The 15,871-nt window shown below is 55.6% G+C and overlaps 1 protein-coding gene across 3 annotated transcripts in view; it reads left to right on the top strand.

Moving 5' to 3' along the window:
- Positions 1–798: 798 nt before the first annotated feature.
- The window catches only part of TBC1D2B (TBC1 domain family member 2B), a 62,234-nt gene continuing 47,161 nt past the window's right edge, over positions 799–15,871 (top strand). Inside the window, exon 1 of one of the 3 annotated variants that reach the window (XM_041751119.1) lies at positions 799–1,461. In XM_041751119.1, the coding sequence (XP_041607053.1) occupies positions 1,132–1,461 (330 nt within the window). In that variant the 5' untranslated portion in view covers positions 799–1,131. Of the gene's footprint in view, positions 1,462–2,506; positions 3,263–15,871 lie in introns of those variants that run through there. The other 2 variants (XM_041751116.1, XM_041751118.1) reach the window with 2 other exon arrangements.

The raw sequence follows: 15,871 nt of genomic DNA, 5'->3' as shown, positions 1-15,871 counted from the left end.
AACTGCCCAAGGTCACATGTCCGGTTAGTGGCAGAGCCGGGAGGCAAATCTGTGCCTTCACAGCCCACCCTCAATACCAAGTGTTTTGTGCTGAAAGAGCACCCAAGGCATGAAAGTGGAGTCCCCCTTGCTGTGGCCACCTAGGCTGGGCTGTGGATGGGCTGGCGAGAGGTGTCTGCGGTCAGCGGAACAGGGCCTGTTTGAGGCTGGCTGGGTGGGTGAGTGGGAGCCTGCTCTTCATGCATATCTGAGGTTCACAGACTTGTTTGGTGCCCTGTCCCTCCCGGAAAGCTAAGCTTTCCAGCTTTGTGTCCACTCACATGTTTGTGTACGAATGTGCAGAAGAAAGGATGTGGGATATCTGCTTTGATTTGGTCCTTGCAGAAACACAGCTAGAACCTTCCTTTTTCCATGGAGGTGTAGTGGACATACTGCATCACTCAAGTTCCAGGGATACCACGCAGAGGTTGGCAGTGTCACTCCTGGGCTGCACCTCCTCCCAGGCTGCAACAGGCGCTAGGTTGCACCCGCTGCTGCGCTGCATCTGCCTCCCGGCTGCCCCTGTGGGCTGCACCTGCTCTGGGACTCCACCTGCCCCTGGTTGCACCTGCCCCGCATCCCCCCAGCTGCACATGCCCCCTCTCCCCCAGCCCCTGCACACCTGGAAGCCTGGACCTCTCGATGCCCGGACCTCTCGCTTGGCCAAGCGCCAATTTGTTCTTGGCACTGACGGACGGTCTCTTTCTAATATGTTGGTGTGTTTTCCAGATTCCACGCATGAGTGAAATCGCACGGTCTCTTTCTCCGGCGAATTTAGCTCAGCACCGTGGCCTTGGGCCCACGTGGTCGCGGCTGGCTCGGCCCTGTCCTTCCTCCTCTCTCTGGTGACAGCCAATTTCGCAGGGGCGTGTCCGCTGGCGGGCCGCCCGCATCAGCGGAGGGCGCCCCGTACAGGTGCTGCAGGTGCGCGGAGCGCAAGCTTCCCGCCGGCGCGTGCCGTGACGGCTGGACTACAAGTCCCAGGCTGCCTTGCGCGCCGGCGGGCCGTGCGCAGCGGCGGGGCGGGGCGCGCGGGGGCGGCGCGCGGGCGGGCGGGGGCGCGCGGGGTCCGGGCGGCGGCGGGCGGCGGCGATGCCGGGGCCCGGGGCGCGGGCCGAAGAGGAGGAGCGGGAGGGCGCGGCGGCGGGGCCGGGGCCGGGGCCGGGGCGGCTGTGCGGATACCTGCAGAAGTTGTCGGGTAAGGGCCCGCTGCGCGGCTACCGCAGCCGCTGGTTCGTGTTCGACGCGCGCCGCTGCTACCTCTACTACTTCAAGAGCCCGCAGGACGCGCTGCCCCTCGGCCACCTGGACATCGCGGACGCCTGCTTCAGCTACCAGGGCCCCGACGACGCGGCCGAGCCTGGCGCAGAGCCGCCCGCGCACTTCCAGGTGCACAGCGCGGGCGCCGTCACGGTACTCAAGGTGGGAGCGCCGAGCCCCGGCCCGACCCCCGCCCGACCCGCGGCGACGCGCCCTGCTGCCCCCTCCCCGGGCTGACCCCGGCGCCCCCTCCCTGCTGCCCCCTCCCCGGGCTGACCCCGGCGCCCCCTCCCTGCTGCCCCCTCCCCGGGCTGACCCCGGCGCCCCCTCCCTGCTGCCCCCTCCCCGGGCTGACCCCGGCGCCCCCTCCCTGCTGCCCCCTCCCCGGGCTGACCCCGGCGCCCCCTCCCTGGTGCCCCCTCCCCGGGCTGACCCTGGTGCCCCCTCCCTGCTGCCCCCTCCCCGGGCTGACCCGCGGCGACGCCCCCTGCTGCCCCCTCCCCGGGCTGACCCCGGCGCCCCCTCCCTGGTGCCCCCTCCCCGGGCTGACCCTGGTGCCCCCTCCCCGGCCTGACCCTGGTGCCCCCTCCCTGCTGCCCCCTCCCCGGGCTGACCCGCGGCGACGCCCCCTGCTGCCCCCTCCCCGGGCTGACCCCGGCGCCCGCTCCCTGGTGCCCCCTCCCCGGGCTGACCCTGGTGCCCCCTCCCCGGCCTGACCCTGGTGCCCCCTCCCCCGCCCGACCCGCGGCGACGCCCCCTGCTGCCCCCTCCCCGGGCTGACCCTGGTGCCCCCTCCCTGGTGCCCCCTCCCCGGCCCGACCCCGGCGCCCCCAACCTGGCGCCCCCTCCCCGGCCTGACCCTCGTGCCCTACGGCCCACTCTCCCCGCCCCCCCTCCCCCCCGGCCATCCCCAGCCCGACCCCGGCGCCCCCTCCCTGGCGCCCCCTCCCCGGCCTCACCCCGGCGCCCCCAGCCCCGACCTCGGTGACCCCGACCCCGGCGCCTCCCTTCCTGGTGCCCTCCATCCCGACCTCAGGGCTCCCCTCTCCTGGGACCCCCTCCCCGGCGGCCCCCCCTTCCCGTCGTCCTCCACCCCCCCCCCCCCCGCCCCTCTCCCCGCCCCCTCCCCGCGCTTCCCCACGCACGACGTGGACGCCCTGCGCAGCGGTCCCAGGCGTTGGCGCCCGCAGGTTTCTGGATCTGCCAGGTGGACCCCTTGGTGCCTCCGCTGCTCTTCCTGGAATGGGGAGGGGTGGGCTGCTGGTGCTGTGCCAGGCGGTGGGAGGTGGCGGGGTGCTCACAGTTCACTCTGGTCCTGCAGTGGGCAGGGGCACTATGCTAAGTGGAGAGCTTGTTCTCTTGCTGGGGGAGAGGTGTCAAGGGGTTCCTTCCACCAGTTGGGCCTCATCCATCCCATGTGGCCCTGGCCTTGGGGTCCACTCTTTTCCCGGAGCCCTCTCCTGGCCTTGCTCCTGCCCTCCCTCCTCTAGCTGGGCCCGCCTATTGCCAGAGCTCTTCTGGGTCAAGTGCAGAGCCCAGTGGGCTGAGCCTGGTTCCCCGGGCCTCGTGGCCTCAGCACTGGGCCCCGGAGGCCACGTAGCAGCTGGAGCTGCCCCAGGTCAGCTCCAGCAGCAGCTGCAGCCCCTCTGGATGGCTGTGATTCCCGGTTCTCCCAGGCCCCTGTGCCTCCTCTGAGTGGCGGCACACAGCCTGTCTGCAAGGGAAGCTGGGCAGGGCTGACTTAGAAACTGTGTGGATGAACTTGGGAAGGAGTCCAGGGAGCACACAGGGACGCTGCCAAAGCAAGGCTTGTCCTCACTGTGCTTGTGCACAATTCTGTGTCACATGAACTTCCTGTGGAATTGTTTGTTAGAGAACAAAATGGGGCATCCTGTTTCAGATTTTCTCAGACGGCATTGGAGCCCTGTCAGTGTTTTCATGCAGGGAAACATGAATAACGGAGGTAAATACCTAAGTGGGGCTGGGGGCTTGGACGCAGACGGTGGCCAGCCGTGGGCCTGAGCTTCTGCCCTGCACGCATTGGGCATCTTGCACCCTGTCTGCCTCAGCTCCCTCTGGTCTGCTGCGACCGTCACCTTCCTCATTAGGGGTTGTGAACATTCCAGAAATGTGGGGAGTGTCTGGCACAGAGCAGGCCCTGTGTGGCAGCCGTGCAGGACGAGTGGTACCTGTGGCTGTAGCCGTGGTGTACTGCTATAATGGAATGGCCTGCAGCAGTGCGTGCTGAGAAATGAGAGTGCTGGCCATGCACATGGAACTGGGCAAGAAGATGTCACAGAAGGATGGCACACAGATGGTTCCATGGGCAGGAGGGTGCAGAAGGTCATGCAGCTGTCTGTGCTGTGTGGGGAGTAGGGAGCTGTGCACGGTGACAAGTCTGGATTCAGGGTGCACTTTGCTGCTTAGGAAGAGTGGGAGCAGGTCCCCATAGGCACCCAGTGTTCTGGCAACTGTCTACTTGTAGGACTGGGTGGCGGATGTACCAGTGCACTTCATAGCATTCTGTCCACCTGTTTCTATGTCCAGAAGATTTTTAGAAAAGGAAATCTGTTTCTGCATGGATTACTGACTGGGGAGTCCGTAAGGTTGAGTAGTCACAGAATAAGATGGAAATGCCCGAGGCTGAGGGTCAGCTTTATGGAGGCAGTGGGCATGGACGTGCACGCAAGGCTTTCCAGAAGCACAGGGCTGTCCAGACGAAGGGCATGGAGTGCAGAAGGGTGCATTTTAGTGTAGGTGGTTCCTTTTGAGCAGTGGGAGCAACACTAATGTGGTGGTAAAAGTGGGAATCGGTCCTTTATTTTCCTTGTTGCCTGGTGTTAACGCTTCACGCTGGGGCTCCTCGGCCAGGGGGGCTGCCCTGATTTGCAGGGGGGGGAGTCTTAGGCCAGTGAAGACCCAGCCCTGTTCAGGCCTCGGCGGGTTGCGTATTATTTTACATTTTACATTTCTTTTGACAGATGAGTTAAAAAGAAAAGAAAAATCAGCACTTTGCTTATTGCATTATCATGTGTTCCTTGTTTAACGTGTCTTTCAGGCCTCTCTGGCAAAGCTGTGGTTTTGTTGGGCTTTTTCAAAATACTTTACTGCTTGAGTCTTAATGAAAGCCGATATTGGAATTTCTTGCTAAGCTTCTCTGTTGCTAAACTCAGGGATCTGGTCCAGCGCCTTATTTTACAGACCAGGGAATGGAGAGGGCCAGAGAGGGGCTGGGATTGGCCTGAGATTGCGAAGCTAGACTCAGACCCTGTTTAAAAGTAGACATGCCAGGAATAGTGAGTGTCCGAATTGCAGGGCATCTACTTGTGTTTTCTGCTCTGACGGGTCTACTTTTTTGACTTAGAACATCAGTGGTTTTGGATGAGATAAAGTTTTCCCTTTACTGCCTTTGACTTCTGTCCTTTCTACGTGGTAAGAAAACAACAGGAGCATCTTATACTTGGACGCTGCTGTGGTGTGGGGCCGATGCTTCCCCAGGCGGGTGAGGACAGTGTGCTGGACGCTCCCTACCCGGCTTTCCTGGGGCGGGGCGCAGGGGACAGTTCTAGAGTGAGCTGGGACTCAGGGCGGCATGTGACTGATGGGGGGGGGGGGTAAAGTGTGAGCGGGAACCACCCTGCTCTGCAGGCCTCTGTAGCCCCTGCATCCTCCGATGGTCTGCAGATGAATTCCCCGCCCTCTGCCCCTTTCTTGTGGCTGTTTGGTGCTCAGATGGACATGGGGTCAGTTTCTGAGTCACATGTAACTACACAGTCGTGCAGTCTTGTTCTTAACCCGCTTTTGTGGGAAGGATGCACATTCTCTGGTGTGGAAACTTCTCCCAGCTTAATGACAAACATTTGTTCGCTTGGGCAACCATGGTGTGTCCCACACAGAACAGCGGCAGGGGGCCCGCCGTGCAGCCGCTATGGTCCTGCGAAGCTGTCTTGCCTGAGGGCATCCCCTTGGGGGTCTCAAAGTATTAATGAAATCTTTTGTCCAGATTTAACTTCTCACTGGCTCATCGTGGCTTCCCAGTTAGGACACTCCTCAAAGGCACGTGCAGTGTCCTGTGTGTGTGGTATCACAGTGGCTTGCTCTATCCCTCTGCTGCCGCCAGTCACTGTGCTCCTGACGGCGTGGTCTCCACTGTGCTTCCTGAGGTTTCCATCCTCATCTCACACAGGCGGTGCTTAGATGGACATTGTGGAATGAGAGCGCAGACGGTGGTCGCTCTGTAAGCTCTGGTTTAGGGAGGGCTTTGGCCCCCTGGAAGGGTGAGCTCAAGCCTCCAGTGTGTCAAATGAGCCCCTCCCCTCGTGGCCTGCTGTGAACACCTACTGAATACAACAGGCATCAACTATTCAGAGAGTGGATGCTCACCCAGAGTACAGAGGTCCTGTTCCCATCTCTTGTGTTTCATGCCCTTGGCTGGGCTCTGAGGACACTGGTGTGGCCATGGGTCTATGTTTTAAGTAAAGGGCCTTATGGTAAATATTTTAGGTCTTGCTGCCATCCCATTTCTGACTCCTCTGCTGTTCTAGTACAGAACCATAAAATGACCGTAGCAGTGTTTCTATAACATTTATTTACGGACTCTGAAATTTAAATTTCATGTGATTTTCACATGTTACAAAATACTGTTCTTTCAATTTTTTTTTCAACCATTTAGAAGTGTGAAAACCATTCCTGGCTTGGAGGTGTACAAAAGTAGCTGGTGGATATGGCCCGGACTGTGGTCGAATGACTCGCATGTTTTAGGGGAACCTGGGGCACTTCTCACTCACTCACTGTGTGCTTAGGCACTGGGGGTAGAGGCTGAACCAAGTGAGTCCAGTTCCTGCCCGGTGGGGCTTTTTGTAGAGCAGGGAGATGGGCATTGGTAATGGCACCAGCGCTATGCAGCGTGGGAGGTGCATGTGTGACTGGGCCCCAATCTAGTATGTGGGGACAGCTGCAGAGACTTGCTGAGATGTGAAGGTTGGGTTGGTGTTGACCACAGGGGGAAGGGGGAGGGGCGTGGCAGGAGCAGAGTTGCGTAGGTGGGAGTGCTGTTTGCCTGTGGGGCTCAAGGAGTTCAGGTGGCAGCTGGGGAGAAGGGGCAGTCTGCGGAGGGGAGGCCTTTGGGGCCAGAACTATAGGAATCAGCAAAGAGTTTTAAGTGAGGGTTGACAGTCTTTTTCTCTCCTCCAAAGTGGTGGTTGGGTCTCGTCCAGTACATTCATCTAATGCTGTTGTAGGATTATCCAGTCTGTGTATGAAGGGTGGAAGTAGTTACCTTACACACTAGCAGGAAGGTTTCACTCTTTTTTTTTTTTTTTTTTAAGATTTTATATGTTTATTTGATAGAGACAGAGCAAGAGCATGAGCAAGGAGAGGGGCAGGGGCAGAGGGGGAAACAGACTCCCCACTGAGCAGGGAGCCTGATTCCGATTCCAGGCTCTATCTCAAGGCCCTGAAATTGGGATGTGAGGTGAAGGCAGATGCTTCACTGACTGAGCCCCCCAGGTGCCCCAGCAGAAAGGTTTCTAATGTGAAGATGAAGATATCATGGTCCATTGCTTCTTCAGCACCATGGTTTCAGGGAGAGTGGGGTCTGGGAAGCCGTTCAGGGGGTCTTCCCTGCCGGGGTGCACTGCCCATCCCAGGGCATTCCTCATAACTGCCTTCACCAAATGCTCTCCTCTTCTACCCGCTTTGCTTAGATGCACTTTGCCAATTTCCTTCCCCTTCAGAGGCAACTGTTTTTTGAGAAACAGGGAGGGGCCCCATGCCCTCGGGGCTGAGGTGTAAACACCAACTACCACCTCCCTGAGGCTTCTGAGGGGTGGACAGGTGTCCTTGCTCGGGTGTCTTTACCCATTGGCCACTGGGCTACCTCCCTCCTTTAGGTCAAAGCAGAACTGAGACCATTACCTTTCCTCCAAGGACAAGAAAAGACCGTATTATTGTAGAAAAGACTTGGATTGATTAGGAACTATCGTAGAGATTCATGTGGCAGGGTCTCAGGGACACTGCAGTGGGTGTTTGCTTATGTCCTGTGGCGTCCAGGCCTCCGTGGGGCTGGCTCTCAGTGCTGGGTGGAGTCATGAAGTGGGGAGAAGTGGTGCCCCTAACTAGCTATCTGCACATCCTGCCTCCAGTGCTGTGACCAGGACATACTAGCATGCATCCTGTGAGGCTCTCTGGGTAGCCAAGGCAGGGATGGTCTCTGGGGAGCCTGTGGGTCCCCCAGTTGCCCCCTCAACAGTTGATCACAGCCCATTCAGGAAGCCCCAAGTACACAGGTTCAGGGCTGCGGCGCTCACCAAAACAGGTCCAGTCCTGGTCAGGTCTCGGGGCATCTGCTGTCGGCCTGAGGGCAGAGATTGCTGTGGCTCACCTGTGTCCCATGCGCTTAGAGGGGGGTCAGGCAGGTCATGGATGTACAGTGCACACTGGTCCACTGACTGCATGCTCCCGTGGCACAGAGGAAGTTTTGATGTCTGCTGATTCATTAGTGAATGTTCTAGAGCATCTGCCATGATGCTTTTTCTGAAATACAGCAGGAACTTCCCACTCATGTAAGAAACTACAATGTGAAGACTTTAAATATAGACTAGCACCTGATGGCTTTGGGAAAACCAGGCAGGGAGATAGCATTTGTCTGTAGTATTCTGTATAGGGTGTGACTTCAGATGCCTGCCGGTGTCCTGATTCTGGGGCAAGTGTGGTGTATTTCTGTGGGGATGGAGAGGAGGGGAAGCCCATATGTAGAGGGCTGACTGGGAGGCATGAGGATTTCCCTGGGCATTGCAGAACTGGAGAGGCCTGTGTGACTGACTGTCAGGGAGTGCTCCAGGGAGGGTGGCTGCACTGCTTAGATCTTGGTGTAACTGTGTATCTGCCCAAAGGCTTTGTGCCTGGCAGGCCAGCGGCCATGTTTCTGGTCACGCAAGATTCAGGGGCTTGGCTTCATCTGCTCACCTTTTTCATATCGACCATGTGGGGGGTCTGGAACATGGTGGGGAGGGATCCGCAGCGGAGTCTTTGGGACCTCCCTCTGGTCACTCCCAGGGCCAGCCTCTGCACACTTGGCCCCATGGGCAACGACTTATCTGAGCATAGGATGGCAGGCCTGATGGTTGGGCAGGCCCTGCCGTCAGAGATGTTCGTCTTAGACTATTTGAAGGCAGCACACCAATTTTCATTTCCTCTCCAGCTGTGTGACATCCAGTGAAGACTGCTTGCAGACAAGCTGGCCTGACTTTCCTTGTGGTTGTGGCCAGTTAGCCATTTGCCTGACAGATTCTGTGGCTCGAGGCCTTGATGGGCGCCTGGGGGAACTCAGGTGTCACCTCTGGCCCTGGGGAGCTCGTTCTGGCCTGTTTGGGGTGTGATTAGGGCGCTGTCATTGAGTGGAGGAAGTCATGATGTGCTTTTGCTCCAAGGGTCATCATCCCTGAGTCGGAGGTAAAGGAGCCCTAACCCAGGTGCCAGGGTGTAGGAACTGAGGTCCTTAGCGGCATGATGGCAACTCTGGACTGGAGCCTTCCCCGGATACGTGAACTCAAGTGCTGATGTTAAAGCCAGCAGTCTGGTGATACTTGCTTCATGTTTCCACTCTAGTCCGCAGGTAGGAAGTCAGGCTCACGCATGGGCAGGTACCTAAACTCGAGTCTGCCCTTTTCATGTTGCAGTGTAGGATGTGAGCGGTGTAGATGATAGGCTCCAGAATGGGTTGACTTAGTGGACATACGGATCCTATTGGGAGCCTCCTCTCAGGAGGTGTGCACCGAGAGGGTCAGGCCCAGCAGCTGGGGGTGTCCTTTTGCTGCCTGTGAGCCAGGCCCACTAGCAGGGCCTCAGGGTTTGCATAGCGCCCCCACACATCCTGCCCCACAGGTGACGTGCTGACTCCACTCTCGGTGTCTGTTATTTGAAGAAAGCACAGACTGTAGGACAGGAACTTCCTGGGCACACGCACATGGGGGTCCTGCCCCAGATATCCTGCTGTGCTGGGATGGCCAGGGATTGCCCACGTGCTGAGCCATCCCTGAACCCTCCCACCGCAGATCTGTGGCCTCTCTCTGGGAACCACTGCTGTACTCCAGGTGGCAAGTGACCAGTCCCTCTGCTGTGAAGTACAAACGCCCATTTGCTGATGGTTTTCTCTGTGGAATGGAAATGGCTAAGCTGCGTGGGTGGAGGCCAGTGAAGCGTGAGCCCCGTACCCTTGGGCTGACACTCTGTGGTTTCTATCTGCACATCTACTTTGCATTCTGAGTTTGTATGAGCTGTGGTTTGGGGCCCATCACCCTCTCCCCAATTCCCCGAGGCCCTAAGGTTTGCATCTCCCAGCCTCCCATTTAGTCCTCAGCCTGCACTCTGTGCTGCCACTCCCCCAGGGGCCTTTGGGAGCAATGGTGTTTGCTGACATCAGTGGGGGGATGCTATTTTTGGGAGGGTGACTTTTAGTGATGGCCCCTCCACGTAGGGGAGCCGCCAGATTTCATCCAATACTTTCCAGAGACACTAGCTTGGTCCTAAAGACTGTTCGACACCCTGCAAGTCTGCTCACAGGGCAGGCAGACGTCTGCTGCCACACACCTCTGCCCCCAGGTCTCTGGCAGGTGGAGCCTGGGACCCCAGTTTCTAAACCTTTATACAAAGTCATTTCTGTGTCCTGCTTCTAAGTAAAAAGCATTGCTCCCAAGCAGTGTAGTGTCACACGGTATGGAAACCATCACAGGCAGGGGTGCTGCAGGGCCGTCTGGTGGGCTGCTGGCTGTGGCTGCTGCAGCTTTCAATTAATTCTCCTGAGTCGTAAAGCCCCAGCTCTCCCTGATTGTGCAATAGCAGAGCTGATAGGAGCAGCAGGAATGCAGCCCCGTGGTCACTCGGAGGCCACGTGCCTCCATGGTCCCTGAAACAGAAAGCATCCTGAGGGCTCCCACCCTTCCTGCAGGAGCGTAGAGGCAGAGCAGCCTTGTCTTTGCCTGCGTCACCGGGCCCAGCCCCCCCACAAACCCCATCTTTGGGGCCCCTTTCCTGTGAACGTGCATTGGCTTCACCTTGTTCTGTGTCCGGTCTTCCCCTGGCCTTGCCCTTGTTCTAATCTCTCTGACATCGTTAGAGCTGGAAAGATGGGTTTGTCTCTGTGTATTTGCTTTTTAAAAGAGGGTGTTTGAGTGATAACGAGGGGGAGCCCCGCTGACTCAACCTCCCAGGCTGGGTGGGAAGTGGGCACCTCCCCTGGGGTCTGGGTTCTTGTTCAGCCTTTGAAAAAGGATTTAGATTACAATTTGTGTAACTATTTTAATAGATAACAAGAAGATGCTGATTCTAACATAGTTTGAAAGATAGGAGGTAAGAGCTTATGGTGCCACCAGAGGAAAGGAGGGCCGTGTGGATGCTCCCCTCTCTCCGGGCTGGGACGTCCCTCCCCTCTGGGTTCCCTTCCCCGCGGCTGCTGATGGCTCAGACACAAGACCTCGCATCTGTTTTGTTGGTCTGGGGCCAGGTCCCTTGAGATTCTTTCCAGGCTCATGATTTTGAAACATTCTAAAAAAATTTGGAATCTTATCAGATTTGGATTGTGGTCTGTTTTTCATCTGAGTTTTGTATCATCAGGCTGCTTACAACGCACTTGAGCTTTTTGTTGCTTATGGAACAATTAGGTTAGACGTGTCTTGGGGATCCAGATATCCTTCCTCGGGTTTAAGAAACAAAAGTTTTTAAAAAAAAAAAAAAAAAAGAAAAGTTTTTCATTGTGAGCAGCCATCATGTCCTCTTAAGCAACATGCCGTATGATATGTGCCCTCCTTCCTGTAGCTCTGCCTTGAGCAAGGGTCATGCTATTCTCTGGGTTTGTAAATATGGGGTGGAGGACAACCCTTTGGGGAGCAGCCCAGCATTTGCATCCTAGGTGGGATACTAAAGTGCCGTGTCACCACATACTGTGTGACCTAGTTCTGCCGGGGTGGCAGATGGGATGTTTGCACTGGGTGTTGAGTGAGTAGGAGTTTGCAGATGGTTGCTAGTGCAGCAGGAGCAAGGTCTGTGGAAGCTGACCCAGCTTGTGTGTGCCTGTGGTGTGGGGGGAGGCCACCGTCCTGCAGAGTGCAGCACTGTGTGGGCCAGGTTAGTGTGCAAGTCGCAGGGCATGTGGAAGCCATCCGGGAGTCTGGAAGCATGGGGTATATGTGACCTCACTGGGTAGGTGTGAGAAGGTTTGGAGGGGGACAGTAAGGATGGCAGGCTGCTGTGGGGCCCCTAGGTGGGTGAGCCAGAAGAGTACCAGGGAGCGTGAGCGCAGGGACAATGGGGCCTTCACCTGGCAATTCCATTGGGTTAGAGAGTGGCTTTTCTCTCCTCCATGGCACGCGTGGTGCTCCTGTTGCCCCTGGTGTCTTCACTGCAGAGTCCTGGGTCCCTGTGAACTGTCAGCCGCACTCTGGCCAGGTGGAGCAGTGCTGACCATGCTGTGTGTCTGGAGGACTGCTGTGTTAGGGGGCGGTGGTTGGGGACCAGCCGTCCTTGCCTTGAAGCCAGCACACTCACAGGGTCTTATTGTCTGCCTCTCAGCATCGAGGAAAACCGTGAGGGGCTTCTGAGTCCCGCTGAGATGCTGGGAAGGTGTGTAGTCATGGGTGTGTGCTACCCCCTCTTCCGTGTGACAGCAGGGAGTGCAGGCCTAGGACTCAGAGGTCTTGGGTGGTGGTGGAGACAGGGATAGCTGTTGCCCGGTGAGTAGGGGTGGCTTGTTGGTACTGTTCCAAGCTTGCTGGGTGTGAGCAGGTTTGACTGTTGCAGCTGTGACACTAGGTATGTTCCTGTGGTCACTCACGTACTCCCAACGGGGCATCACAGGCCCGCTGCAGACGCATGTCACGGAGAATGTATTGTACTCAGGGTTGTGAAGGGAATCGGTAGGTGTGTTTGGGGACAGAAGAATATTCGAGGGGACACATAGTAAAGCATTATTGACATTGTATCCGTGATGGGGTTGTGGTCAGGTTCTCTTTTTTCTGTGTTTTCCAGATTTTGCACAGCAAACATAGGTTGTTACTATTATTTGAAATACAAGTCTAAAATGTGTTGTTGCATTTTTTTAAAGAAGATGAACAGGAGGGCAGCCCAGGTGGCTCAGCGGTTTAGCACCGCCTTCAGCCCAGGGCATATGATCCTGGAGACCTGGGATCGAGTCCCACGTCAGGCTCCCTGCATGGAGCCTGCTTCTCCCTCTGCCTGTGTCTCTGCCTCCCTCTCTCTCTGTGTGTCTCTCATGAATAAATAAATAAAATCTTAAAAAAAAAAAAAAAGAAGATGAACAGGAGCTCCTAGGCAGACAGGAGTCCTTGCAGCGTGAACGCCTGTAGAGCTGTGTGACCGGGGCCATGCGCTCTTCCACCACCTGCAGGTTGTTTACTCTGTGTCTTCGTTTATTATTTATCTTTTTTTTTAAAGATTTATTTATTTATTTATTTATTTATTTATTTATTTATTTATTTATGATAGACATAGAGAGAGAGAGAGAGAGAGAGAGGGAGAGGCAGAGACACAGGCAGAGGGAGAAGCAGGCTCTATGCCGGGAGCCTGACGTGGAACTCGATCCCGGGACTCCAGGATCACGCCCTGGGCCAAAGGCAGGCCCTAAACCGCTGAGCCACCCAGCGATCCCTCTTTTTTTTTTTTTTTTAAATATTATTTGTCTTTTAATTCTGGATCTGGTGTTTTGGACAGGCATTTCTTTTGGGGATTAGAAAGGTCTTTACGTTCTAAGAGAATAGGGTTGTTGCAGTAGCAACTTCCCCTTCGTTGCTGGGGAGAATAATCAACCCTATGTCGTGTTCCTATCTCTGCCAAGAGAACTTGTGTGTGGATTGGCACGGTGCTACACGGCGGGTTTAAAGTCCAGAGTCAGGGCAGCCCAGGTGGCTCAGCGGTTTGGTGGAGACCGGGGATCGAGTCCCACATCGGGCTCCCTGCATGGAGCCTGCTTCTCTCTCTGCCTGTGTCTCTGCCTTTCTCTCTGTGTGTCTCTCATGAATAAATAAATAAAAAAAAAATAAAGTCCAGAGTCAGACCCTCATGCACACCTTTGAAAATCGGCAGAAATCTACTCGGCCATCGTTGTGGGATGCAGAAAGTGACAAACTTAATTCCGTAGGCATTTTCTTTGGGTGATTTAAATGACTTTTATTGTACATTCAAATCTCGAATCAAATTTGAAATCATTTTATTTATTTTTAAAGATTTTATTTATTCACAAGAGACACACACACACAGAGAGAGAGAGAGAGACACAGGCAGAGGGAGAAGCAGGTTCCATGCAGGGAGCCCGACGTGGGACTTGATCCCGGGACTCCAGGATTGTACCCTGGGCCAAAGGCAGGCTCTAAACTGCTGAGCTACCCAGGGATCCCCAAATCATTTTATTTCTTTACAAATTTCTAACCGGTTGTCCTAATGCCATGGTTTAATAGTGAATATTTCCACTGATCTTGTTTGAGGTGCTGTGTTTGCTACCTGCTTAGCTCTGCATTGGACTCCCTGGTGGCACACACGGGCCAGTCGTGCCTTCATCACGAGCCTCTCTGCTTGGCAGGGCAGAGCCTCACGCCTCATCTGTTTTGTTCAGAGTTCTCGAAGGTTACACTTTAGATGAATTTTGTCATCTCCTTGCCATGCCTTGATGAGCTCCTGTAGCATTTTGACTGGATTTTTGGAAAGTTTTTGTAATGCACAAGGCTCTCCCAGGCCAGGCATTTTGTATTTTGGTTGCAATTGTGACCATGTTTCTAGCTGTTTATTGCCATTGTAAAGGATACCCTTTGCTCACTGGGCGTGTCTGAGGCAAGAATTGACTGGGTTGCACCCAGTTCTGTGTCCTTGGCGTGGATGGTGGCACTTGGCCTATGTTACGCGCCTGGTAAATATTTGCCGAGTGAATGAACACACATTTTTGTATACATGGCATCTTTCCATTTCCTGTTTTTGGGATTCCTTTAGGTAGATACCCAGGAATGACATTGAGTCACAGGGGACAAGCTTTGTGCAGCTTCTGTGGGCTGAGGCGTGATGGTGGAGGTTCTTTACAGCAGGGCTGGAGACCTGGGGGTATTGTGTGGTGGGAATGTGGTCAGGGACCAGGCCTGATTCCCGTGATGCTGTTGGCTCCCTGCGCCAGCCCTTCCCCCAATAACACACCCACCTGTGAGGAGTGGGCCCTGGAGAAATGTGTGTTGATATGAACTCACTTGTGACCAGATGACTTTATTCTAGGACTTTTCTGAGCCCTGAGCCCTGGGGAGAGCACCAGGCTTGGGGGGAGTCCAGGGGAAGGGACGGGGGCAGCAGGGGCATTGTGTGGTTCTTCTCAGCCACTGAAGACTGAAGTCTGTGTCAGGCCAGAGGTGGGCGGCCTGGTTTTCATTCTCTGAATGGACATGACGTGGAACTACACAGCAGGCGTCCTGTCAGTGCTGTGCCTGCCTAGTCCAAGTCTGTCCCTGACTTAGGATGCTCACCCGACTGTGGAGGGATGCCTTTCCAAGATGTTCTGTTTGGTTTGTGGGGACTGGTGTTGTGTTTGACTGAAATTAGCTGCCTTGGAGCAGTAGCAGTAGCTGAACATGGGGAGAGGATGAGTCAGACATTTGAGTGATTCTCTTATGAGAATCTCTTATGAGAATCTCCTAACCGTCTATAAGACACTGCATCAGGCATCTTGGACCACATCGAGAGCAGCAGGTCTGGCCTCTGCCTTCAGGGAGCTTAGGCTAATGAGAGACATGCAAGGAGTACACTTGCATCCATGGGGAGCCTATCTGGAGTATATCCCATTCAGTGGATGGAGAGAACGTGCAGGCTCAGGTCAAGGAAACTCTCTGGAGGGAACATTTACTTTATTTTTTTTAAAAAGATTTTATTTATTCATGAGAGACACAGAGAGAGAGAGAGAGAGAGAGAGAGAGAGAGAGAGAGGCAGAAACACAGGCAGAGGGAGAAGCAGGCTCCATGCAGGGAGACTAATGCAGGACTCGATCCCCGGTCTTCAGGATCATGCCCTGGGCTGAAGGCGGCGCTAAACCGCTGAGCCACCCAGGCTGACCTGGAAGGAATATTTACATGGGTCTTTGAAGGCTGTATAGGAGTTGGGGAGACTAGTGTTCTGTAAGACTGAGGATATGGCCCTCCTGTGTCTTGAGATTGCAGATGCTGTCACCTGGCCTCTTGCTGGATGCTTGTCACCCAGAGGCACCTCCTGTGTGCTAAGTGTTGGCTCTGCCCCTTCCAGCATGAGTGGAATGCCCATCTGGCTCTCCAGAATGTGGGATTCGAGCATTGTAAATTGGCAGTAGGGGGCAGATGGTCTCCCAGTCCTGCTCCCCATCCCTCTGGCCATTGGGTGCTTGGCTGATATGTGTGCTGGTGACAGGCTTCAGCACTGACCAGCTCATTTGTCAGCACCCAGCTGTGGCTCATGGAATGTTCCAGGATATCAGAGTGCTTGAGGGTCAGCTTGCTCTGTTGGAGGAGGGCAATGGAAGCGCTGAAACAGTGAGCCATCAGCTGATGAGCTCACCTG

The sequence above is a fragment of the Vulpes lagopus genome, chromosome 4, assembly GCF_018345385.1.
Source record: "Vulpes lagopus strain Blue_001 chromosome 4, ASM1834538v1, whole genome shotgun sequence".
NCBI lineage: Eukaryota > Metazoa > Chordata > Mammalia > Carnivora > Canidae > Vulpes > Vulpes lagopus.
This window is presented reverse-complemented; position numbering and strand designations above follow the sequence as displayed.